Here is a 27595-nt window from a genome sequence, read left to right as displayed (position 1 = left end):
TCTTAATACTATTTACCCAGGCCAGAATTTTGCCTGAGGAACAGCTCTACTGTTCAGTATTACTTCATAAGTGTCCTTTTAGGTTCTCTCCTGTTTGCTTTATCCAGTGGTAGAGCAAGTCATACTTGCAGTCTTCAGAGCAAGAAAGACTGAGATGGCCAAAGTGATCATTTATTCAAGCCTGTCATGCTACAGAGCCAATTTCCCCTTGTCTCCAGCTCAGAGAGGACTATTGCAGACATTTGCTTGAGGGTTGAATTTAGCTTGCAGCTTTTTTGCAGTTGTTGCTCTGTGACCCTTTTGGCAGCTGCAGTTTGAAATTCTATTCCAATCTTGGATCTTAACATTGGAGAAGTTTACTGAAGGTGCAGCAACTCCTTCCTTTCCTTACTGATAATTCCCTACCATCTGTAACAGCCACTGATTTTCACATAAAGCACAGCTTTAAAAAACCCCTACTGCAATTAAGAAGTGCACAGTGTGCACTTGTTAACTAGTGGGCCATTAAATAACCAGTAAGAAAAACAAAATAAGTCTAGATGTACCCAATTTGGTACACAATTAAATAGTTCATTCCTAATAACCACTGAAGAACATTAACATAAATGAAGTGTATTTAACATACACTCAAGTAGTAAGGATTAATTCCCAAAAGTTTCCAGGCTTGCTTATTTGGTGTTAGATTAAATCAGGCACACCTCCCTTCCCTCTAGCAGACAGATGGGCTGTTAAGAAGAATGTAGAAACCAAACTGTCCGTCTTGCAGAATTCGGTCTGACTTTGTGCAATTAAGTTGGAGCGATTTGGTTCGCAATGTTTTGCAGCCAGAAGGGCTAAATGAGCCTTTCTGAAGTCTTTACCCAAAATGCTTTGACTTCAAGGAGAAGAAACTGGCAGTGGGAGAAAAACTAAACAGTTTGCTGCATTGTTCCAGCAGGCAGCGAGACAGGGCTGTGCTGTGCAGTGAGTAGGTGTGATTAGCTCATTTGTCATTTGTTTAAACTAACATGAAGCAGAAAGCAGAAGTCTAAGTACACGGAAATAGCACCCTCCAGTTCTGATTAGCCTCTTGTTTATACCACGTTGTGGGAAGCTAAGGCTGCATTGGCTCACTTAACCCTTCTACAGGCACGAATGTAGTTACTCCTGTCTCCCTTGGAGAAAGGAAGGAAGGAAGGAAGACCTCCCTCCACAGAGAGTTAGCAAGAGACAGGAAAGTAATCCTGCAAACTACCACCACCATGAAGACAGCAAATGCTCTTGCTCTCCTATTAGTCCTGCTTTACATCAATGGCAGCACAGAATGGCCTACGCACACAGTCTGCAAAGAGGACAACTTGGAAATATATTACAAAAGCTGCGGTGAGATTTTTAAAGTTTCCATTTTCCTTTTAGCTGGGCAACAAACAAAGTTGTTCTTATGCAGTGAAAGAGGCTTATAAGCCAGACAATGAATGGAAGGGTTACACTGCCAAGCCAGCTAAAATATTTTCAGTCTTTCAAATATCGACTGTTAGGTACACACACACACACACAGATCCAGATAGAAGAGTTAGTTAGTTAGAAGATAGCAAAGAGTAAATAATGTGACCTAATTCAGAATAATAAACAGCTGTCAGAAATGCAGTGCAGCGTCAAAGAGATGACTAAGATTTTCATCTTGAAATTAGGTTTTTAAAAAAGAGGAATATCTTAGATCTTTATCTTTTTTACCCCTGGGATGACACACTCTTCAATGCACTGATCTGTTTTCCTAACGCACACGAAGAAGCTGTGGTTGTGTGCATTCTGTCCTCCCACTTGGAGTGACAAGGGACCCAGCTTGACTGTGGGAAGGATTCGTGTTTTCCATCATTGCCACCATGCTTAGCAAGACTTCAGCAGCACCACTTAACAAAGGCATTTCTCAGGGACCATAGGGTTTTGTTTGTTCTCTAAATCTGTAGAGAAAAGGAGCAAGCAAGCACTGGAATGACTGAAAATTAATTCACTGAATGGTGCCTGCTTTCTACCTCTTGCTTTGCTGGCAGTGTGTCTCTCCTATTGCTCTGATTTGCTTTACAACTGGGACAAAGGGAATTAGATTCACAGCCGCCTCATTCATTTTCCGCACGTGATGTGAAAAGAGATTCATGGCAAATGAGCACCCTAGAGTTTGTTTTTCCAATTCATCCAGCTACAAAGGATTTCCCAGGGGGCTTTTTCTCCTCTGTAGCTTTCATGCGGTTTTGCACAGCCATTGAAATAAAGCCAGTGAGGGACAAGAGAAGTAAATAAATATTTGCAATGCTATTCTTTACTGGCCTGCTCCCTGGAGACTAAAGTCAGGCTTCATATCTTATAAATGGGTATACTGCATTAGGAAATATTTAATTAGATGCTGAACATAAGCTTTGGTATTACTTTTATTTTTGTAGTATTTCATTGTGTAAGTTAATTCTGTTCCTTCAACAGGTCTTAGTTAGCGTGAGATGCCTTGACACAGAGTCAATTCAAATTATGAAGAAATTTGTCTGCTGGGTTTCTGTCAGTCAGGCATTACTTCTTACTATACACACCACTGGCCTAGCTAAACAGAATGCCCTCAGGGCTTGTGTGTTACTTATTTGGGTTTGCCACACACAGAAAGGTAAGAGGTACATTCATTCAGTAGGAATTCACAGCTTGAGAAACACAAGCCAGGGTTCATACCCAGGGTCAGATCCCAACACTGAGAGTGGTTTTCTGTTCTCCCAGGCACAGCTACAGGAGATGAGAAGATTACACAGATGTGGAAACAATGCAAGAATTAAATCAGGTTCCTTGTTTAAAGCCTGGTTTCTTGCTCACTTACAGCTCTGGCAGATTTGGTGGTGGCAACACACAGAGCTGCTGTCCCAGTGTTACACCCTGCCCTTCTTGTCAGGCTGCCACATGTGGAGTGTCACCATCTCTGAACCAGCTCATAGTCTAGTAGCTTGTGTAAAGAAAAAATATGTAGGGTATTTCAGGCTGAGCCTAGAAATCTACAGGTAAGAAGGATAAATCTGAGTACACCAGTTTACCTTGCCTTCCAGAGAAGACACTGCTCTTACTGAGCTAACTGGCAGGCTCAATGGTGCTGAAGGTGACAATTGCCCTTTCAGGAGAGGGGAAGCTTGTCCCCAACTTAGTTTCACTGTAAAACCCTAGATGGGAAAGACACAGCTTTCTTCTTTACCTGTGCCCCACCAGTTGTTCTCACCCAGGGTGGAGCAGACATGCCAGTGCATAGGTTTTACAAGGCTTTCTCTCAACAAACCTTCTCACGATAACATCGTAATGTCAGCAAGCACAGCATCAATGCTAGGCAACTGCTTATATTCTTTAGCTACTTCTGGGGAAGAGAAGCCCTGCATGTCCCACCAGACTGAGAAATCCCCGTGGTATTTCCTGCTCCGCTGAAGATGCCAGAGGGTTGGAACTAGATGATTTTTGAGGTTCCTTCCAACCCAAACCATTATATGAATCTGTATATCTGTGATTCAGTGGCAACTGTGAGGCATCTGGTATGCAATTGTGGGTAAAGAATTCCCTGCTCTCTTCAAGAAGGACAGGATTTCCTCACATCTATTGTTGTTGCTATAAACCCTAGCATGTTACAAGCAAAGAGTTGAATCAAGCAAAATTTAAGAAAATGGAGAGAATTTTAGCCAAGTATTTCACACCTTCATTTCTGGAGCTGAATGCCCTCTATCAACAGATTAATAGAGATCAGTCTGAGCATTTATAAAGGAGACAAATGTTCATTTTTCTTTGCAGTTTATCAGATCCTTTCCTATTATGCAGTAAAAATCTGACTAAAGCCAAAAAAAATGAGCTAATATAACTATGATAAATGTAGCAGAGCAGCTTATGTGCATAACAGAAGAAAGACAGAAAAAGCATAGCAATTTCCTGTACACAGTATCAAGTTTGATTCCCTGTCACAAGCACTTGCTCTGGCTGCATCCTGCCCCTATAAGGCATAAGAAATAAGCATACATCAAACCCCAAGCCTCACGTGATGCTCTGGATCCTTTAAAAGGATCTTTATTCCCACCCAGCCATGTCAGGCTAAGTATTCAGTGACCAAGACACCCAGGGATGCATCAAAGGACAGAGCTGGACAAGACCCCATTGATCAATATAGTGAACTTGCAAAAAAGTTATTTAAAAGAAATCAGACGAAATTTCTCAGCAGCAAGTCCATAGAGAGAAAATCAGGCTAAGAGACGGATGGTATAAAAGTAAAGTAAATATACAGTAGACTAACTCCTCTGTATAACCACAGGAGACATAACACCGAGACAGTCTATAAATAGCAAGACATTTCCTATCAGTGCCACTCTTCCTCCCAGGAACAAGCGACAAAAACGAAGGAAGATCTCAACTGACCGCAAATCACTTTAGAAAACCTGGGCAGGGATTGGGAGATAAAAGCAGCACAGGTTAACATCTATGACTGAGAAAAGTGAACTGCAATTGGCAAGTCTTTGCAGAGACATGAAAAGAACCTGCTACACAAATGGTTCATTCCTCTCCCTTTTAATTTCACAGTGATTTTTACAGTAATAATGCTTTTGATCTTTCCAGCTACATTTTAAAAGGCAAGTGTCTGGCAAGAAAAAGGCAGGAAAGCAATGGTGGCAAAGTGCCCCAAGCAGATTCCAGTGCTATTTGAGTGTCAGTCACCTACCTCAAAGTGCAATGCAGTGAGAGACTATAAAAATCTAACTCTTCAGCACAGCAACTAGCTCCTGCTTCCAGATCATTCACATAAGCCTAATTGTTGTAGTTAGCCCCAAAAACACTCTTACGATGTAGTGTTCAAATAGGGACCTCTTCATAGGGTAAAGCAGGTGATTATTTTTACGTGCCAGTGCCTCCTCCTAAACAGAGCAAAGTCAGGCTGAACTTAAGTCCACTGAGCTCCAATGACTGCTTGCACAGCTCTATTGCACACTTCAAGCAGGGTCATTTCTTTAAAGCTTTTTCCTCCCCTGCATTGCTTCAGTAGGAGAGGGCAGCACTGCCCACCTCAGGACAAGCTTGCACTGGATTGCATTTAGATAGAGAAACTCATTTGTATGGCTTTTCTTTAAACTTATGAGCTCAGATTTGGATCCCCATTAAAATGGGCCCTTGAAGTCAACAGGGTTATTCTGGTGTAGAACATGCTGTGTTCAAAACAAAGACACCCTCCTGTTAAATTCTGCTTTGAACAAACTTTTCCATGTTTAAATTCCAACAGACAAGAAAAAGTGGAAACTGGTAGTCCAGTTGGATTAGGATTTTCTGATTATTTTTCCATCTGTGCTGAATAGTTTCAAGTCTGGGGTTCCCCTCACACACTCAGCCCATCATATTCTTTCACCTACATCCTGAGATATCAATTATGCTACTTGTTTTAAAGGAATCTTTTTCCTTTAAAAAAAATAGATCTATAACACCCATCCCATTTAGTCAGCAATACCTACTTTGAAACAAACCTGCTAAACTGTCATCATTGTAGCATTAATTTTATAGCACATCCCTTAGTTTTCTTTGTCAGACAATGTTACCTAGTTGTTTTTTTTTTTCTCACAGGCCACACACTTACATCCTTTAACTAAAGGATATAAACAATCGAATGTTTCAGCTGGCAAAGGAAAGTCTGCAAAAAAAAAATCCTCATTCTCATGCATCTTCAGGGCAAATGTTCTTCTAGAGACTTGTTAAAAGAAAGTTCTTCTTCCATTATTCTTTGGGTTTTTTGGCAGACAGATTGAGCCAGATGCTTCTCTTGAACTTATTTATTTCCCTCAAGCAGTCTCCAGCAATTGCTCCTGCTTCTAAATTATTTAAAACCAAATGACACCATGTCCTCTCTGATCTTTTGTTGCATAGATTGCTAATGGGCAAACAATCAAAGAACTTAAGAATTTCACTTGAAAATATTTTTTGTTTGTTTGCTCTGTCCAAGCCATCTTAGTGTCACAGCCTTGCTGCTATACTCATCTGGTATAGCTTACTTATTTCAGAGGGAAGCCCAGATGTTGACACACATATTTCTGGCAGCAGATCCTAAAAAACTGAAGCTATCATCAAGGTAGCACAGATATGAGTGCACATGCAAATCTTCTTTTTAAGTTTTGATCCTTCCATGTGTTAAAGCTACCTTATCTGTTTCATCCTAGGTTTCATTAGGAAGGATTAAAACTTACTTTCTTTTCTTATGTGACCTCTTAAGATGGTTCTGATTTAATTTTACCTCTTCTTTTAGAGAGGAGATAGTATTTACTAAGTTTTAAACAGTGAATGGTAAGCAGAAGCAGGAGACAATTGTATACCTCTAAGATACTCTGGCAAACATTAGGTTCAGCATCCAGACTTTGGACAACTTAGCAAAATCAATATTAATGTTGATACTGAGACAAGCAGCAGAGAAAACTAATCTCAGTTGACATTACCACCATGCTTTAAATTTCTCCATCTAATTTAGTTCCCAGAGGTCTTCTCACAGTGTCCATTTCTTCACCAAATCAATTAAGGTGATCATGGACTGCAAAAGGGTTGCTTCTGTGTGACAGCATATCTCCAATCTAAACTAGGAGGCACATTTTGCACCTGTAGGCTTTTGCCTTGTCTTTGGCTTTTGTAGCTGCAGAGTCACTGCAGAGTCTCAAGCAGGAAGGGTAAAAGTCTTCAAGGCAAGCTGTAGGAAAAAGTGTTCTTGCCTTTGGAAACAAATAGGAGACACAGCTAGGGAACTGTGTATTGCATTGCAGTCAACTGTGGGCAAGGCAGAGCTGTCATTTCCTATTGCACACTGAATCTGAGTCTCTATGGAGTTAGTGGTGCAACATGCTAAACAGGCAAGTCACAGCTATGGTAACAGTTTGAGCAAAGTTCAAGGTTAGCTTCCTGTATTAAATACAGTAGAAGTTATCAAAAGCACATCCACTACATCAGAGAACAAACCTTTGTTGCTCCTAAGTGCTGCAATGGAAAGTTTTCTGTATTAGCCTGGGAAGCACTGGTAGGTTTTCTTGACATTGCCACAGTATCTCATCTACAGCTGTCATCAAGGCCACCAGAATAGTTATGGACCTTACAATGCTTAAGTTTATCAGACCAAATAGAGGCAGAAGATCAGCTTCTCACTGCATTTTAACATCCACCATCAAAAATATCCTGAATACTCTAAGAAAAATTAAGACACCTCAGAGAAATGAGAAAAGAACTTCAGAATTATTGTGTGTTGGTGTCACTGAACCAGCTCCAAGGAGCCTCATGGTAACTTAAAAATAGGAAGGAACAGTGGCCATCAGGAGCAAGATAACTAAATGCCCTGTACAGATCCTCAATATACTGAATCAAACTTCTGATCTGACCCAGATGCTGCTTTTGGATTCAGCAGAACTTCCAATTGCCAAAAGCTAGGATCTTGAAAGCTACCATCAGTTTCCTCTTTACCTGAAGATGGATGGCTCCTGTCAAATCATCCAGCAGTGATCAGGCAGGTGGGAACCCAGCTAGTTTCTTCAGCAGGGGAAGCGTGCTATTCCATTTATAGCTTACTGCCACATTCCAGCAGTGGATTTCAACCCATCCTGGAAAAAATGGGAACATTTAGCCCATTTATATGCTGCTGATTACTGCTCTGTATAATCAGCAGTAAAGCCTGCTATCCCAGAGCATAGCATGTGTCTAACAGCAGGGCAGTTTCTAGTAATGTTTGGTTCTATTTCTGACACAAGTCTGCAAGTCTGTTGTGAATCCCCAGGCATACTGGCAAGCACCGTTGTCCAGAAATCTGTCTCAAGTAAAGCAGTGTAAAGAATGATAAAAAAAGCAGAAGAGAGAAGAGACAGATTTGATTAGGAATACAGACAGTTACCGAATACATCTTACTCACGCAGAGGACGGTGTTTTCTTATTAATAGAACATAAGAACAAAGACTTTCTCTCTCTAATGCAACCCTTGATGGGCCCAAGTTACCTCAGCATTTTCTTGTCATGCTGTAGTTGAAACCTGCCTTGCCTCCATTTCTCTCTCAAGCTAACTAGGGCAAATCAGGATTATCAAATACAAACAGATCTGTACGAGCTATACCCCAATGCCAGCATCTTCCAGTTTTGTCTTCTCAGACAGGCTTAGACAAAACCTTGCCATACCCACACAAAGCACAGAAACCTCCCTTTCCAAATACCAGCAGTGGCAAAAGGAAGGAAATTCTCCATCAACATCCAGACACTGGGTCTCCCCTTGAGCCCTGGCAAACAAGCCTGCTGTCAAGAAAGGCTGTTCAGGCAGGAAAAGGCAGAGAGACCCAGGTCAAGTCTTTGGCAAGGCTGCTTTATGTCTACTGGTGACATCCACTCCCCAGACACAGCCCTCCAGCTTCAGGGAGCCCTTCCCACCTCCTGTCTTTACAGGGGCTTCCCTCCAACCCATCACACCTCGCAGCTCCTCAGCCAGGCCACCAGCAGCTCTATGGACATTTGGTACCAGGTAAATTTCCTCCTCTCTTCTCTACCTGCCCCCCTTCAAGCCCTTTGCTCCTGGGCTGAGCCATCCACTCTCCATCTGCTCCTCATACCTCCAATGCTGCTACTATTGGAGTCAGTGCCCCAGCAACGAGTTTTGGAGAAGCTACAATCCTTCTAAGTTACTGTTTCTGAATATTTGCAAGTTTGGACATCAGTTATACAGTTTTATTTGAAGTAAGAGACAAACTCTTCCCCCTTTATTTAAACTAATTTTGTAAGACACTGGAATTGCCTTGCTCCAAAATTAGGTCCATAAACACAGCAGTAACGCCTGTACCTTAAGTAAACCAAACTGTATAAAGTTGTTCTTTGCATCACCAAAGTTCAGTATTCTTGAGAGGAGTTGAAAATATTTAAATATTACATACACTTTTTTATTTTCCTAACCATATTTTCAGTTTCTCTTGCTATTGTTCTGGGTCTTTTTAGCTTATAGATTATTTACAGTCCAGATCTTCAGGCTTGCCTCTGCATCCATGTACATTTTACCATAAAGGCAGCAGTTATTTGCTCGACCAGCCATCTCCAGCAGCTTCAGGTTTAAGCAGACCCCAGATACCACAAGTTGATAGCTATGCTTGCAAAAGGGAAATTCCACAGTCTGTACCCCCAGGATGTTAGGGATATGTGAACTATAATCTTCCCTATTCCTTCACCTTCAGGCTGCCTAGGCAAGTTATAAAGGTATAGGAGATTAAAATATAATATACCACAACTTCTGCAAAGGAGGCCAGAGTGCCTGCCCAAAGGAGGGAAAAGCCCAGAGCTGGTCATATCTGGGGTGAGCACCTTGGGATGAAACATCCTCATGATAAACCAGCGACATGAATGTCATAATTTGGTCATCTCCCCTCCAACCAGAGGGTCACTCTGCTTCTCCCAGCTATGTCTGGGCATGACAGGGGCATGCAGGGAAAGCAGGCCCACAGGGAAGCTCATTAAATTGAAGGTGCTCAGGGAAATCTAGATGCACAACTTGAGTGCTGCTAATTCAGCTGATGCTTCTTTCTCAGTACCTTGTAAGTAGATTCCAGTGTCAAATATAACCTTGAGCATTTAGGTTAATTCATTTAAGTAGGCATTAAAAGGAAAATGTTGAGTGAATACATAAAGTCTGAGATCCCAAATAGTTCCTCATTCTTTCTCTCTCCTTTCATCACCTTGAACGTTATAAGGACTAATGATATAATTTTATTAAGAGCTTTGAAGGTGAGGTGTGTTGGGTAATTACTAAATATGTTTCTTCCTTGTGCTAATTTTCAGTTCTTCTAGCACCAGTCTGTCCTTGTATGACCCTATCCAAGTGCAGCTAGGCATCCTATTCACTTATGTAGCCTATCTGCTCATAAAAAATGTTATTTTGGACCATCCAAAGCTTACAGATTTGGATAGCCTTGACATCACTGCAAGACTTATAGATGCAGATTCTTACAAGCAAAGCTTGCACGCTTGCTGCTTCTATTCACAAGTACCACTGGTTTTCATGCTTATATGGAAAGAATGTGATTTTAGAGCAGATTCAGAAGAAAGTAAAGCCAGTAGAGTACAGTTAACAAAGTGAGGGGAGAGAGAGAGAAGAATAATAGACAAAGGCTGTTGTACATCAGCCCAGCAAAATTCCTGTAACAGGTGCTTCCCACCTGCTCATGCAGTTTCTGTGATGCCTTGTTAGTCATCTAGCAGCTCAGGCTCTGAGGGACATAGCCAGAGTGGGCTAGAACATTATCATTCCCAGCTGTCAGCTTTGCCTTCCTCATGGAGATCACCTCCCAGAACACAGGAGGCTGAAAAGACATGTGAGGCATAAGGACAGCCCCAGCTCATAGCCCTGTGGCTTGATGTACATCAGGAGAGCAAGCTGGCTGCCCCACAGCTGCAGTAACTGAGGCATTAAAGCACGTTCCCATCTGTTGTCCCTATTACTGGAGTAATAATCTCCATCCAGTGCACAAGGCTTGCAGCCAGGACGGTCACACAGATACACCACTGGAAATCTGTCTGAGCTTATTAACCTTGAACCTTCTGCCAGGAACAAGAGCAGGAAAAGAAACTCCAGGAAGGAAAGGTGAGGAACTCATCCAAGCTTCTTAGTTGTACTAAGCAGATCTGCTCAGTTTTCTAGAAGAACTCTGCCAAATTCATTGCTATGAGCACCAGCTGAAACCTTGCACCGTGGTGACACTGCAGGTGATATGCAAAGAAAACCACATACCAAGCCAATATAGAAATAGATCTCCACAAGGGTACCTGAGTAAGGGTGAAATGGGAGGTGGGATAGATGGGCTCAGCTGGCTCTATGCCAAGTGAAATAGAAGCAGTAGCAAGATGCCAGGTGTGTCCCAGTTTACCTGTCACAAAGCAGGACTATACTACAGAAGCCAGTCTTCAGCAAGAGCTGAAGTTTTAGACACAGTTGAAAGCTCAGCATTAGCCACAGTTTCAAGTTCAAACAAGATCTAAGAGATCTTACAGTGCATTCATTGCCTAATAAAGCTGAAGAGTTGATTCTCAGAGCAGCTGCCTAAAAGATTTAGAATTGTTCAGAGAGAAACTTCAGTCAAAATCCTGCTCCCAGGAACCTTCATCCTTGCTCCAAGTGTGTTGCATCCCAACCCCTTCTCACAGAGAAAAATAAAAACACTTTTTTCCCCCCCAATAAGCAGGATTTCCACTGATAAACCTCAATGTGTTGGCAAAATTTCCAACGATGTTTTAAGCATTGGTAATATAACAAAGCTGAAGTAGAAAAGCAAAAATCTGCAACCAGATGAAGAGTTTCTAGTTTTAATTATGGAAGAAGGAGCAGATTGAAAGGAGTGGGTGGAGGGAACATACAGTACTGTGCACCATGAAACGTTGCAGAGAAATGGAAGGCTGAAGGGCAGCCTCACGTATTTTAGAGACTTAATGGTAAATGTTATTGCTCTGCACATGTGAAAGACATAACATGTATTTTTTTCAGTCTAACCAGCTCACTTCAGACGAAGACAAACAAGGAAGAAGAATAAGTGTTAAACTTCTGTAAGAGACACAGTGATTCACAGTTGTGCATCTGAGATAAAACACAAAAATGGCAACTGCCTGGAGTTGCCTTCACCCCATGAGGGACTCCTCAAAATTTAAAGAAAGGTATTGCACCATACCTTAGCTCATAGTGCACAGCTGCATTTACAGAGCTCTTCACTTACCAAATGGTTAAAAGCCACTATTTTCTTTAATTTCCTTTTAGCAGCAACCTTTGTGCCTATGTGTTTTGGAATCCAGCCTGCCTGGCACCATAGTTGTAGCAACACAGCCATCCTTTCAAGTGATTTCAGCAGGAGGCCCCCACCTATAACCCAGCATCTAAGATGTTGGATTGCAAAGTCACAGCCTGAATTTCCACAGGGAGGTGGTCAGAAAATTAATTGGGGTTTCTTTTGCCAGAGGAAAAATTCCTATTTCTCAGCAACACAGTAACAACACAGAATCCAAGTGCTCTAATTAACAAATTTTGGTGGAATTTCTCATGTGTGCTTCCACACTCCCTTCTCTAGGGAACCAGACAACACTTTCTTGGATACACCAGAGTCCTCCTATGCTGCATCACCAGAGGTGCAGAAGACATCCATGGCTACAGTGCCCTATGAAATATGTCATCTGGCAAAAGAGCTCAATCCATAGAAAAACAAACGAAAAACCAAGCAGGCATGAGACATCCAAACTGAAACAAACATGAGCTCAGGTTCATTGTAAGATCATCATGCAGAGAATCTTGGTTTCATGAGCACCCTCTTTCAATCCAAAGGGTCAATGATGAGAAATTTTGAACTAAAACAAACTTCTAGCCCTAACCCCATGATTTAATTTGTTGACCAACACACAGCCTAGTCTAGTCTCTCAGAATAGAGAAGAGCACTGTATATGTTGCAGTGCTGTTTTTGACCATAACTCCCTCTGGGAAATATGGAGCTGACAACTTTATTCGTTTGACAAACAAACAGCTTGTAGGCATCAATGTCCAAGTTGCTCTGAATCTGAACAGCTGCTTCCTCAACTTTATCATCTCACCCTCTTGCAGAAGTCCAAAGGAAAGCGGAAACCAGGCCCTCAGAAGCTGTAGGGACCAGAGGGGAAGTGGGTCTAACGGTCCTGGAGAAAAGAGAAGTTTGAGATGCCTTCCAGCTGGAGCAGGAAACTGCTCTCCTACCAGATGGCAACAGCTTCTGAAGCTGCAATAACAAAGCAAAAACTGACAGGAATATGGAAAGGGAGGAAAAAAAAAAAACCTCTGATTCTTGTCACACTTGAGTAGGTGCTTAACAACTCCAGGCACCAACTTTTTGTCACAAGCAGGTAGGTTGTACAACTGCAGAGACTGCTTCAGTGGTGTGGAGGACAAAATCCAGCTCAGGGACACAGTGCTTAGGAAATAACCAGTGACTTTTTTCTCTCTCTCTTTCCAAGGGTTATTTTTATTTATCAGAACTTGACTCGAGATCTCCTTTTGGACCACACTGACACTCCATGTGCTGCAAAGCCTTGCTTTGTCACAGTCCCCAGCTCCTCCTTGCTCTTTCATTCATTTCATGCTCCCCTCTAAGCAATCAGGGCTGGGTCACCTAGGCTGCTCCCTGCCAGCTGCTCCAGCAGTAGGGTACTGCTGCAAAAGTAGGGTCAAGACTGTGGAGATGCTCACTCAGCCTTCCAGAACACCCTCATGATTCAAATTTCACCACATCATCAGAGGAGAACTCTCCCAACCTGGTACTTTCAATTCAGAGAGAAGACCACTTCAAGCAATTTAGAAACAGAATTCAATTCCTTGGTCTGTATTTTGTCACAACCAGCTCTATATAAAATAGGGAGACTGTATCTGCTTCTGTGCATACTATAGTTGCTTCTGTTTTCCTCCAAGAAGAGAGCTGGATGCACAGGCTGGCTGTAAAGCCACCATGAGGGACAAACCTACACCTAAAGATGGTCTTGAGGCCAAACTGGCAGAGTCTTTCACCTCCACCCCATCTTTGGAAAACACTTGGACATGCTGTGCATGTGAACTCAGTTGTTGCTGCTGGCTGTTACCAGGGAACGACCATTGGCAAGGCTTCAGACATAAGTCTCAGGGAAGTTAGCAAGGAAGAAGGTACAGGTAAGGGGAATCAGTTGTATTTGTACAAGAGTTTTGGAGCTTCATTCCGAGAAATGGACACTGTGGGAGCTTGTAAGAGTCTTATTCATGACAGTCAGCCATAGGACTCCCTTTTTCCCCAGCTCTGGTAAACTCTCCCAGAGAGGGAGAATTGTGGGATATTTCCTTGGTTAGAAATAGTAGATGAGAGTGGACCCAGCATGAAACACTTCACAATTTCAGTTACGTGGTTTTATTTTCAATTCTGGACTTCTCATCCCACTTCAGAATTCAGTTTCTCAAACAGCCTCCCCAAGACATCTTGTGATACAAATGAATTAAAGATCATCACAACCAATTGCTCATTAGTGCTGAGGAAGGAACAGCAATGCACAGAGCCTGGGAAGAGCAGCTGTACAAAGACTTCACTGTTGAATGACTATTGACTACACACCACCTTGAGGAAGTCGCTTTTTTCCCCACACGATAGGTTTTGTCCACATACTTTCAGCTGAATGTGCTTCAGACTGAAGTGGCAGGAAGGATGGTAGTTATTAAACACAGAGTATGAGAACTTTGTTGACAGCTTGCAGCGTTTCTAAGAAATATGTATTGTTTTTAATAGCTTCTATAATTTCTTGTTTTCTTCTATGCAATCAGTATCTCATTGAAAACGTGAGTTGTTGGCCATTGCTTTTGTCTCCAAACAGATCCCCAGCAAGATTTTGCTTTCAGCATTGACCACTGTCCTGACGTTGCAACCCACAACTTTAACATCAGAGCTGCAATGGTCCTAAGTAAGTGAATTGCTGTTTTTTCATGCCCCAAACAGGTAGTTCCTGTGCTAGCACTGTTGTATTGACAAGTAAGCAAGGGTGACGATGAGTAGGCTTCAGTTCTGAGAAATTTCAAAAGCTGCTTGTCCCATGGAAATTCCCATTCTCTTATTAGCTCTATCTTGGACTACACATCACCCTAAGCAGGTCATATCAGCCCTCAGCCCCTATTCCTCTCCTGCCCTTCATTTGTACATAGCCAAGATGAGGGTCACTCTAGAGCAGCTGTGTCCTCCAGGGACAGTCTTGCTGAATAAGACAGCTACACTAACACCACTGGGGTCAGCTCCAGCAGCAAATCACCAACACTGACCCTTGCAGGTGGGAGATTGAGCAAAGGAGCTCCCAAAGGGTAAGGTGTGGTCACCTCCCTGACCCTCTTGGGCATGCAGAGCAGCATGTGGGGAGTGCTGGGGATCCAGAGCACTGCAGGGGTGCTACCCCCAGGCAACAGCCATGCCATCAGCTCACCACCCGTGCCAGCTGGAATTAAACCTCCGGCACTTGACTGAGCAGAAGTAAAGGGTCAAAAGCAGAACTGCATTTGAACTAACAGGCTGAGCACTCAAGTTAATATTAGCCATAGTTTGACTTGTGATCTTTGCACAGGAAAGCCACTTTCATACAACCTTGTTAGCTCCAAGGTCACTTAGAACCTCAACTACCAGAGTATAAATATAAGAGTGCTACTCTATGTTCTTGGTGATGAAAATATTTTTGTATGCCAAGGGCCTTAGGAATGCTTGCTTGCAAGCAAGAGGTCTCCGTCCTGTGATACATGCTGCCCTCTTGCCCAGGCAACACCAGTTTTCAGGTGGCTGCAAAGTTAAATCTGCAAAATACATTGCAGCTATTACAGGACCTCCCTCTCTTTAAATCCAGTAATCTCACTGTCTGTATTTATGTTAGCAACCCAGGCACAAGCAGGCAATGTCCCAGGGCTGCCAAGCTTCTGTGCTTATGCCTGGCAGAGGTTTGACTCGGGTCAGCTACTGTTTTCTCAGACAGGAGGCAGAACCTTGCTATGATCCCTGTGCTAGGGACACTGGGGGAGAAAAAATTTAGGTGCATGGACACAAGCTTTCCCATGCCACTTGGTCTCAGGGTCAGAGAGTGTTCATTAATATAATTTATTTAAATATATACACTATTAAGCACCCTGTTATATATCCTCCCTCACCAAGGGAGGTTCATACTGGATATTAGGGAAATTCTTTACAGAAAGAGTGGTAAGGCATTGGAACAGGCTACCTAGAGACATGGTAGAGACACTATCCCTAGAGGTGTTAAAAAATGTGTGGACATGAGGAGCTGGTTTAGTTGGCTGGTGGTGCTGGGCTGATGGTTGGGCTTGATGATCTTAAAGGCCTCTTCCAACCTTTATGATTCTACAGTCTTAAGGGACTTAGAGACCTGCTCTTGAAGCATAGATTTGTGTATCAGGAGTTATCCATGAAAACATTCAGTGGCTTTAATGCTAGAGGAAAAATAGGTATCTTTTCGAAAATAAAGTAATGAACCTGTTTACCCTTCCACTTTCTCTGAGCTCTCCTTCTGCTTTGTGTGTAGAACGGAGCATCAAGGAACTGCGTGTCAAGGTTGATCTGATCATAAATGGGAAGACTGTCTTAAGCTACTCAGAGACACTTTGCGAGCCGGGTCATTCCAAGCTTATTTTTTGTGGAAAGAAGGAAGGAGGTAAGTTAGGCAGCACTCTAAATGATTCACAGCTACTGAATACTCCAAGCAGGATGCATCCATTGTGCTGCTGACACACACCACACTACAGTTACTTCCACAGCATGTTAATGGGTGACAGACACACAGAAGAGCAGAGGCATTTTCATTTCAGAGCCTGCTTTTTTTCCCCTAACCTGTTTACTTTCTTTTGATTGAATAACAGAATATCACATGCACATGGGATTTTAAGTCCATTAAAAAAAGCAGTGGTAATGTGACCTTATCCAACATCAGAGAGGTTCATAAGCCCTATTTATAACCACATGGATGTCATGTGGCAAGAAATATTACAGAACTGGCCTTTATTTTTGTCAAAGAAATGGCTGAGCAAACAAACAAGCCATTCTGAACATGTTCTTTGCTACTAAGCAAGTATCACTTCCTTGTCCTTGAACGCAGTTCTTAACTCACTTTGAGAAATTATACTTTAACAAGGATATTTGGGCCAGCTATGGGGTTTTCATCCTGTTTTCATTCTGCTCAACATGTGCCTGTGCAGCAGTAGGAAGACTTCAGTTCATGGTAGTCAACCTGCCAGCTGGTGCAGACATGTACCAGTTGAGTCACAGTGGCATTAGCTGCCCACAGAGAGCATCATCGGTCCCATCTGGACACCTCAAGGTCCCTTCTGCTGCAACCCAGACCAAGTATTCAATGCTAGCCATGCTGTCTCCAGAAGAACCATGGTCATGCCTCTGGACTTTAATATCCACATATCTTTAGTGGTTATTCTGAAATCTCTCGTACACCATGACCATCTCTTTAGGCTGATTTTAAAATAAACAGAAAGAGCTGCAGGGAAGTTTCAGAGTTAGAGCATGAGTTAGTTTACTAGTACTGCTTGACCTCCATCCACTTGCATCTCCATCCTGATAATGCTGCAATAATTCATGTGCAAGGGCTGAGAGTTTAAAGACCATACACAGCATTACTGCTAAGGCAGCCCCTGGAAAATTACTAAGACATTTCACAGAACATAGAAATATCACAAAGAATAATAGAAAAATGCTGCAATGAGCAACCAATTATGCAAATCCTGTAAGCCAGATAGGAGAAAAAAAAAAAGTTTTCATCACTGTATATTGAATTACTAGGCAAAGAGGGGGAACCACCCACAGACCTGCTGAAAAACTCTTATTCTGATGAATAACTAAAAAACATTCTTTAGAGAATACATTAAGGAGAAGCAGAATTGGTCCTGAGCTGAGCACAAAATGCTGTTCACACATTAAACCACAAAGCCAAAACTTCCTGGGCTTTCCAAGTCCCTTAAACAGAGAGGTGATTGGTTCTACTAATTGAAGTACATTATGATATAAAACCATGGCTGGTTGTTTGTATAATGCTATACATCTTCATTTTGAAGCACTCCTAAGTTAGTGCAAGGATCTCTGCAACATTTTTTAATACTTATCCACTAGTTCAGTAGTTGTTTTTTATTTAGTAATTAAAGTCATTGTGGGAAAGTGAACTTTCTCAGACTAAGGACCAACTGAAAATGTGGTATTTCTTAATTAGTTGACATTTTGATTCTAACCAATGTTTTAGGACACAAATGAGCTGAAGATTAGTTTGAGGTTATTTGGCACATTCATAATTTACCATATTAGTACGGCTGTAAATCTTACCTTTATACCTATGCAGAAAGGACAACATTGTGAATGGCCAAGTATGCAGCTTAGCAAAGGTACAAAGCAGCAGGGCAGCTCTTTCAACCAAAGCTTTTCAGAGTAAGGTTTTTTTTTTTCCCTATTGTACAGGCAACATTTCCATCATCTGGCCACACCTGACCTGAGTTTAAATATAGTTCCACACAGAATTTGCTTCTTTTCCAAAAGGAGTTCAAAAATTGCCTGTTTCTCTCTCTCTCCAAAAAGGAGACAGAAATTAGTTCTGCTACAGACTTTGCTGGTTCACTCACTCATGGACAAACAGAGAGGAAGTTAAAGGAAGATACACATAAAAGCTGGATGTGACAGAGGTCTGGGGTGTTTGGTGGTGTGCGTTTGGGTTATCTTTGCTCTCCCTTATAATGCTACAGTTTTGCCCTGACTGGAAATACTTCAGGAGGCTAAATACACCTGCAGGTTTCATGTTCATTATAATCATAATACAGTATTGGCTATCTATGTCAAAGAAAGGCCATACCTAGCTCTGCTCACTGGGATTCCTAAATAAGATTCCAAAATCTTTTTATTTGAGCTATATAACTGCCATCAAGTTGCTAGCTCAAAGGTTGCAAGAAAATAGAAAATTCTGTACAATTCAGAATAACAACAACAAAAGCTGCTGAGTTTTTTGGGTGGCATAACATGAACTTAGCTCTCCTTTTTTAGTAGAAAGTGCTGTTTATTTCCCATTTCCAGAGAAAGGAGTTACATAAGATTTAACAGATTTCCCAATGTAATCACTAAAAACTAGATAAAGACCTACCATGGTAATATTTAGCAGTGTGCCAATGACAGCTTGCAGGCTTAAACAAAACTTCCTGACAAAACATAGTTGCATCCTCTGCAAGTCCACAAGTTTTCTTTCAGTCCCAACTGATAAACAGAACTTGCACAATGTCTTGTGCACACTCCCAAACCACAGAAAAAAACCTCCCTTGCTTCCAACCTCCCCATTCTTTACATTACTGCCTTTTTCAGTTGGCATTACAGTGAGCAAGTTTCTAAAGCAGTATTTGTGAATAAAAGTAGAGAATGTGGCACAAGTTACAGAACTGGGTATCACACAGAGAGTTTAGGTACATGTTTCTGAGACAGCAGCCACCCCACAAAGCTAAGGTCTTTGGGCTGATACACAGTGCTGCCTTGCTTAGCCCCTTCATATCACTTTTTCCTCCCCGGGAAAGAGAGAGGAAGTTTCTCATCCAGTTGTATATTTATATACATTTTTCTCACTCAACTATACACCTATAGCTGGCAGTTATTCAGATCACTTCTGCATTCCTAAAACTCCCAAAAGTTGTGTGTCAGTTGCATGGGTGCAAGATCGTGTCCTAAAACTCCAACATGCTCCAACATGGAGCATTTCAGTTCTAAAGAGATCTAAAGCAGAAAAAGGAAGAGGTGGGTGCAGATGTACAGGGCCTTTATATAGTACAAGAGTGTGAGAATGTTTAAAGATTTTCAGTGCAAGGAAGATTTGAGAAAGAGGAGTGAGAATTTCATTATAGGTGTTCTCAGAAATGAGAGGTTTCTTCACGATAAATGATAACTAGTAACTTGAAGTAATCCTCAGGAAGATTTTTGAAATTACATATTTGAAAGCTCTGCTTCTGAATAGAACCTGATAGAGGCCCTCTCAACAGTCAGGGAGAAGTTACTTGTGGTAGAAACAATAGTGAAAAGCTGCTACAAGAAATACAATCAGTAGTACAACAAACATTTTCAAGGGTGCTCTATAGAAGGCACCTTCAGTTATATCTTTAAGAAAAAGGAGTGAACATGGAAGCTGGACTGAAAGCACATCACTGGTGGCAGCATACCTGACAGATACTAAAGCTTACCAGTAGATCAATAAAAACATATAGGAACTTGTAATTGGAAAAACGCACTCATCATTTATGCTTTTTCCAATGTTCATACATTTTTGCAGCTACATCTGAGCTTGCTCTAAAAAGACCACAGAATTCCTTCAATGATCCAGGCTCAGTGCTTGTGACAGCTACACTTACTGCAGATGTGTTCACTCTCTTTCAATGGAGCAATGCAAAAATTTATGAATACATGGAGAAAAATGTATGAGGATATGAAGGATGATGGGAGCTACAGTCCTTAAAACCGTGGAGGATATTTATGCTTCTGGAATTACAGCAGAAATCCTCATGGGAGAGGAACATGAAATGAGCTTTGAAAATTCTGATACAGCCAGTGTAGGCAATGTGAAGGTTGCTGTGGTCAAAAGTGAACATGATTTGTTGAAGCAAGGAAGGTTACAAGAACTTTCTAGAGCCACGGTTACAGACCCACAGAATGGTTAAGGAAGTGACCCCTGTAAACCATGTAGTCCAATTCAAACCTACTCAACCAGAACCACCTACAGCAGGCTGTCCATGACCAAGTAGCATTTTTTATTATATCCAAGGACAGACTTCACAGCCTCTCTGAACAACTTCTGCCAATGCTCAGCACTCTCACAGTAAGACGTATTTCCTTATGTTTAGGAGAAACATCCAATGTTTCAGTTTGTTCCCACTTTCTCTTGTCCTGTTACTGGACACCACTGGAAGGACTTCGTCCTTTTTACAGCCTCCCTTCAGGTTTTGGTACATACTGATGTGCTTTCCTCTAAACTTTTTTTTTGGGGGGGTTAAAAGTTCCAGCTTTCTCAATCTCTCCTCATTGGAGAGATATTCCAGTCCCTTGATCATTCCAGTGGCTCTCCACTGGACTCTCCAGTAGCTCCATATGATTAACAGCTGTGAACCACTGCAAGGTTAGAAAGAGCTAAGTAAGGGCAATGTTAAAGCACAGAACAGTAAAAATGGACCTCAAACTGGACACACAAATTCTATCTTCACAGTTTGAGGCTGCCTGAAAGATAATACAGCCAAGAAGAATTATTCCATTGCTTCCCAAGAAAAAGTAACCACCACATATGAAAGCAATCACAGAAAACTTTTCAGAGAGGGCTGAGGCAGAGCCCTAAGGCTGCATTCATCTAACTCTGATGCAATCATTACTTTGTCACAGCAAAGAGGGAGGGAGTGGGAAATAGCTTCTGTCTACACTGAAGGAGGGATTAGCATCTCCATCATTTCAGAAGCAAATTTATGGCCTGATGACTCCTACTTCATTCTAAAATATAGGCTTTGCAGAGCCTATATACTGCCTCTGTATGTCTATATTCTGGATGGCTTTCCGATAGCCTAGGTGAGACCCTAGTGAGCCACATGATCCAGGAGGTGTTTTCACATCCCTGTGGAGGTGGTCTTTGGGGAGAGGTGATTGTTCATAGCCCAGTTTCCTCTCCACTCGCCTCTGCTGCCATCCAAGAATTGATAGGCTCAGAGCTGACTGAAGGAGAGGCAGTCAAACAAGGCTCTCTATTGAATCATAGAATCATCGAGGTTGGAAAAGAACTTCAAGACCATGAAGTCAGCCCTACACCACTGTAATCACTAAACCATCTCCCAAAGGACATCTACCCATTTTTCGAACAATCCGAGGGATAGCAACTCCACCACCTCCCTGGGCAGCCTGTCCCCATGCTTCACCACTCTTTTGGTGAATAAATTTTTCCTAATATCCAATCTGAACCTCTCTGATACAACCTGAGCCATTGCCTCTTGTCCTATCTCTAGGAAGAAGATGCCAACACCCACCTCACTACAACCTCCTTTCAGGTAGCTGTAGAGAGTGATAAGGTCTCAGCCTCCTCTTCTCCAAGCTGAACAGCCCCAGCTCCCTCAGCCTTTCCTCACAGACCTGTTCTCCAACCCCCTAATCAGCCTACCTGCCCTTCTCTACACCCTCTCCAGAACCTCAATATCCTTCCTATACCACGGTGCCCAAAACTGCACACAGTTCTTGAGGTGGAGCCTCACCAAGGCTGAGTACAGGGGTAAGATCACCTCCCTGCTCCTGCTGGTCACACTGTTCCTGGTACAAGCCAAGATGCCATTTGCCTTCTTGGCCAGCTGGGCACACTGTTGGCTCATGTTCAGCTTCCTGTCAATCAACATCCCCAGGTCCCTCTCTGCTGGGCAGCTCTCCAGCCACTCCTCCCCAAGCCCTGCTGGGGGTTGTTGTGGCTCAAGTGCAGGATCTGACATTTGGCCTCTCTGAAACTCATACAATTGGCTTTGCCCCATGGATCAAGCCTGTCTAGATCCTTCCCTACCCTCAAGCAGATCGACCAAACTAAATGTCATCTGGAAATTTACTGATGGTGCATTCTATCCCCTCATCCAAATCATCAATAAAGATGTTAAACAGCAGTGTCTCCAGCACTGAGCCCAGGAGGGTACACCACTTGTGACTGGCCAGAATCTGGTTTTAAATCCATTTAACACAACTCTTTCGACCTGCCAACAAACCAGTTTTTTTTTTTATCCAGCAAAGCCACAAACAGCCAGATTCTCTGGGAGAGTGCTGTGGGAAACTGTGTCAAAGGCCTTGCTAAAGTCAAGGTCCACAACATCCACAGCACTTCCCTTTTCCAATAAGGACAATGAAATTAGAGGTCACACAAACCACGAGCCGTGCCATTGCATGATCCACACCATCTTGAGGGGGGGCAGCTCACAATATGGCTTAGCACACGTCAAGACACACACAGCTCAAGTGCCAAGGCAGCCACTCATCACCCAAGTCATGCAGTATGCAGTGTCTTTAACTCCCATTTAGGCTCTGGTGAAGTTGTGAACTGAGAAGTGGGCTGTACTGTATTTTTAAAACTCTTGAGTCACGGCTCTCTGCGGTGGAGATGTGTCAGACTCCAGGGATCTTGCTTCATGCACAGAAGCAAGCAGTGGTGGCAACTGCTCTTTGTAAAGCGAGAGAGCTCTTGGCATCCAGGTGAAGTAACCAGGCAGGCAGAGGGGAAGGAGTACAGTAAAAGTACTGCAACATAGCTGATCAGTTCCAGAGTGACAAGTCAAAACATACTCATTCTATTCTATGTTTTGGTGTTAGGTTTTTCAGGGCAACACTAAAATTTCTCTTCACTCTCCAGGATCATCAAGGCATTACATTTAACAAACTCTAACTCCTTATTAATGCAAAGGTGTAGAACATTGGTGATGTTTCCAGCTTCTCTTACTCTTTTCCTTATTTATATTATTGCCATGATTCTTTGATATGAGTCTGCTATAAGGGATTAACATTTCACGGCATGTGTGGGGAAGACCTGTGGACATTTTCCAAGTTAGATTCCTACTGCATTGTGGGATGAGCCATTCTACATAAACATGTAACAAACATTTTGCCCAACCTTTCACAAGAAAGAATTTAAACTAGCACAGTGAGTCTGGACTAAAACAACTCTCTAGAACTGACAAAAAAAAAAAAAATGCCAGCACATATTCATATAAATGATGAAACACTCCTCTGCCACTGTCAAAGTAAAGACTATTTCATGACACCTACAAAAGAGAATCCTTAGACAGCTCTTAGACTTTTCCACAACTTGTGAAGAGCAAGTCGTGCAAGAAATTCTAAAATACTGAAACATGTACAAATTTCAGTCAAGTCTGCACAGTGTGGCCCAGGAGGCTATGAAAAAGTAGGAGGAACTGCAGAACATCTTGCTACTTATGCCCATAAGTGCCAAAGTTGCCCTTTCTTCAACAGCAAAGAGCAAGTATGCCTTGCAATTATGAAGATGAGGAATGGAAGGTGGAACTCCAAGGCTCTATTTGAGTCACCAAAACAACTTGTAATGACTTCAGCACATCATGTAACTTCTTGGTGAACACTCCCTTAGCAGCAAGATAGACACATTGCCTTAAGGTCATGTTCAGAAAGCAGCCAAAGTCCACACCTATAGTAACACTCAGTGTTTTTTCTTAAAGCTACCAAAACAGTATAGTTCAGCTACTGCAGCTGCAGATGTTTAACAGATCATGCTAAAGGACTTGCAATCCCCTCTCCTTTCATTTCCCTATTTGCAAGACATACTGATGCAGAAGCACCCACCCAGTTGTGCTAAACCATGACCCCTCCTCCTCCACTGAGACTGGGACTCCAGGTATGCCTTGAGCCCAGGCTCTGCCCTGCCTTCTCCATATGGCACTACTACACATCCTGACATTTTTCAGGAAGGCTGTTCCAGGACTGTATAGAGTACTTTGCAGTTCCATAGCAATTGGCATTGCAGCACTTTACAGCACTGTGACTAAAAAGCATCTACAATCAGCTGCTTGTTTCCTTTTTGGGCTGCAAGCCTAATCACTCATCATCATTTTTGCTTTTCAGAACACCTCTACTATGAGGGACCAGTCACACTGGGAATCCAAGAAATCCCTCAGGTAAGCTGGCCACATCTGTGCTTCCAAGCAGAAGGGCTGTCTGGATGCAGTATGGTCAGAGAATTATCAGAAATCACATCAGCATATTACAAGCTCCCCCCGCTGGCACAGTGGATCTGCTAGCATTTACATGAGCAGTATTTCCAATATGAAATTAAGTGGCTTTGCTTAAGTCATTAGGCAGCCACCATTATCTAGAGACAGACCACTTTTCTTAGGCTAGCAGATCCCTTCTACCAACACTGTCAGGCAGCTGCATATTTCTGTAGTAGGTTCCCCCTGTATTATTCTTAAAATGGCAACAAAAGCAGCAACTCCAAGGGACTTCTAGGAGACCAAGGCCACAATTCAGCTCGCTCCTTAGTGGGGTGAACCATTTGGAGAAGTATATTCATCCTCACTGGCTATAAAGACAATTTATATAAGTACTGCAATTGTATGTGTTCCACTGTACTTATATGGTGTTAGAGAGGTCTTGTGGGTTGAAACCAAAAGTACAAGTTATGTGGGTCAAGAACACTCTCTGGATTTGTGCAGCATTAAAATAAGAAAAAAAAGTCTTGCAAAGGTGAGAAACCAGGCAGTACCCTAAGCATTGCTCTGAATTTCCTGGTTATCCAATACTGATGCTCTTTACAAGTGGCCTTCTCTGCACTAGCTAAGTTTCCTCCTTAAAGGTAAATCAAATCACATTGCAAAGCAAGATTGGTCTCCAATGCCAAACATACTACAGTGTCTCTTAACTGGGTACAACACAAATCTATATTTGACCAGTAAATAATAAAGGATTTTTAGCTGCTTACACAAAGAGACTGGATTGAAGAGGAGAATACAAGAACTGGGTCATCAAGGCATCTGGTTGAGAATGTGGAGAAAAGGATCACTGTCACCACTGCAAAAGCACACAGTGATCAAACACTCCTTAGATTTATTCACACAGAGAAGCACAACGTGAGTTCTCAGTTCATCATCAGACAGAAAACTTATGTCTGGGGCCTGCTCAGCACTAGATTGGCCCATGTGCAGGAAAAGGAGAAAACTGGATCAGAGCAGGGATACAAAAAAACAGAGACATGAGTTCCAGAGATCCAGGCCTGCCAAGATCTGCAGAGACTATGAGGATAGCTGGCTTTTGTGAGGATCAAAGCCTCCATAATAGTTACTATCTCACCTCAGTCTTCCCAGAGAGATAGCAGCAAAGCCTTCCTCTTCCACCAATTTCCTCCAGGGATCTGGTCCCCCTTATGCAGGCTGCTATCCCACCCTTACCAGCCTGCTTCCCTAAAGGCTACTTACTCCTAGAGATGCTATGTGCCTTTTGTCCTCTCACACTTTTGTTCTCTCTCACTCAGCCTAAGCTCCTATCACTCAACATCCTAGGAGCAGCTTCACAAAATACTGAGGGCACTTTTGTGTCCTCTTTTGAATTATAGGACTTCTGAATTATAGGACTTCAGACCAGAAAGAAGTCCTACAAACATCCACACAGATGAGTAAAACTCCAGTTCTGAGCATATCAGCTGAATTTGGAGCCAGAAATTCTAGGGCTGTTCATGGTCCTCCTTTTAATAAAAACTTTTCCCCATGAGCAAAACATTTTCTGAGAGGAGAAAAAAATAATCTAATCACCAACAAGCAATGGAAATGAGTTATTATAAACCCCCTTCTATGAATGAAACTAAGCTGCTGGAGAATTAATATGCTTGTGAGAAAGGGAAAAAGAAGCCTGTTTTGTTAATTAATCAATCAGGCAACTAATACCATAGTCCATGCCACCAATAAGAAATTATTCCATGCAGCAATCATCATCTTATTACAAAGAACAGCCTCATCTGAGCAGCCCAAAGGACATTTGTGCAGTCTGCACAGCAATTACAAGGCTGTATTCTCATGAGTTTATATGCATTGGGTTTCTCTCTAAATTTGGAAGTTACACTTAGCTTGAACTTCTCTGTGAGGACACAGACCAGTTATTGCTTTAGAAATCCCATGGTAAAAGGCAAATGCCAAGAAGCCTGACTCATTCTAGCTATGCCTCTTTCTACTCCAGAAGAAGAGTTCTGAGCAGGACAAGGGTTTTCTATAGTTCAGTCAAGACCAGGAGGCCACTGCTGCCAGACTCTCTTACCTTAGGTTCTATTCCTCTCCACACTCCCAAGGGAAAAAGAAAAAAAAAAAAAAAAAAAAAAAAGAAAGAAAAAAACCTCCACACAACCAAAAACCAGCAACCCACACAGAAATAAATATTGCAGTATCAGCAATCTAGAGCTAATGAAATCTAGTCCACATCTTCATTCAAATCTGTTAAATGAGCCTTGTCACACCCCCTTGTCCACTACTCCTTATGCAAGAGTCTGAAGAGAGCAATTTTTTGACCACTGTAAGAATCCATTGCTTCTTTAAAGTTGAGATTTGTGTACTGCAATGATAACAGTTGTCCCCAAAGCCTAAATTATTAGTAGGTTTAACTACACAGTTTGAAAGTAAACTGCCTCGTTTTATCATATAGGAACTCACCACAGATCGAGTCATATCTACAAACACATATCCAAGATTCTCTCTTTTATAGAAAAATTAATACCAATGACAGTTTACATACTGAACAAGATCCAAGGAGATGTGCCAGACAACTGAGCATCTCTGCTCTTTCCAGTTGCTGAACAGAACAGGCCATATTGTGCTTGCCCATAGGAATCATGAGAAGTTAAACAGATATGAAAGGAGTTTGTATGCATCAAAACACTTTCTTGCTCTTATAATGTTTTAATTTTGAAGTTGTGCTGTCAGGTTTGATATCCCTGATGAGAGTATTTTGGCAGCAAATATAGGAAAGTTTTTACCAGTTCTGAATCTCATTTGGACAGGAAAGCTTTGGAATGGATTTGATAGGAAAAGATTTATATTGTTTCTAGGAAGAGGATTCCTGATAAAAATACTACTGGTGGGCTAATCTCTTACTTTCTGTTTGTCTCACACAGGGAGATTACACTATTTCAGCAAAGCTGACTAATGAAGATCATGCCATCGTTGCTTGTGCTGATTTTACTGTGAAAAATTACCTAGATTATGAGTATTAACAACAAACCAACTTCACAAAAGCTACAGACTACCAAAGCTAGTCAAGGAAAGTTAGCTGCTTACATGCTGCAATGATTCTGAAGCAAATAATCCCAGCATGGTGGTTCTGATGCTATTCCACTTAATAATTCACTGTTTTTAAGAAATCACTAGACCCTTTAGTGGTAATTTTATCCCTAAATATACATGGGATCCCACATTTTGCTTCCAAGGTATCCAGCAAAAGCAGAAAGTATCTAATAGAAACATTCTCATTTTAGGATGAAAATAGCATGAGGCAGAACAGGCAACAGGTGCTCTTCTTGCTTCTCAATAAAATCATAA

The 27595-nt window shown here is 42.0% G+C and overlaps 1 protein-coding gene across 1 annotated transcript; it reads left to right on the top strand.

Moving 5' to 3' along the window:
• The first annotated feature begins 1085 nt into the window (after positions 1 to 1085).
• LY86 (lymphocyte antigen 86) lies at positions 1086 to 27595 on the top strand. Its single transcript, XM_008492612.2, has 5 exons — positions 1086 to 1362; positions 14353 to 14439; positions 16048 to 16176; positions 24141 to 24193; positions 27172 to 27595. The coding sequence occupies exons 1-5, from the start codon at positions 1242 to 1244 to the stop codon at positions 27268 to 27270; spliced, it is 489 nt and encodes a 162-aa protein (XP_008490834.1). The 5' UTR covers positions 1086 to 1241; the 3' UTR covers positions 27271 to 27595.

Source organism: Calypte anna, chromosome 2 (genome assembly GCF_003957555.1).
Source record: "Calypte anna isolate BGI_N300 chromosome 2, bCalAnn1_v1.p, whole genome shotgun sequence".
In the NCBI taxonomy this organism is placed as follows: Eukaryota; Metazoa; Chordata; class Aves; order Apodiformes; family Trochilidae; genus Calypte; species Calypte anna.
The sequence above is the reverse complement of the archived record's forward strand: the minus strand, read 5'-3'. Positions and strand labels throughout refer to the sequence as shown.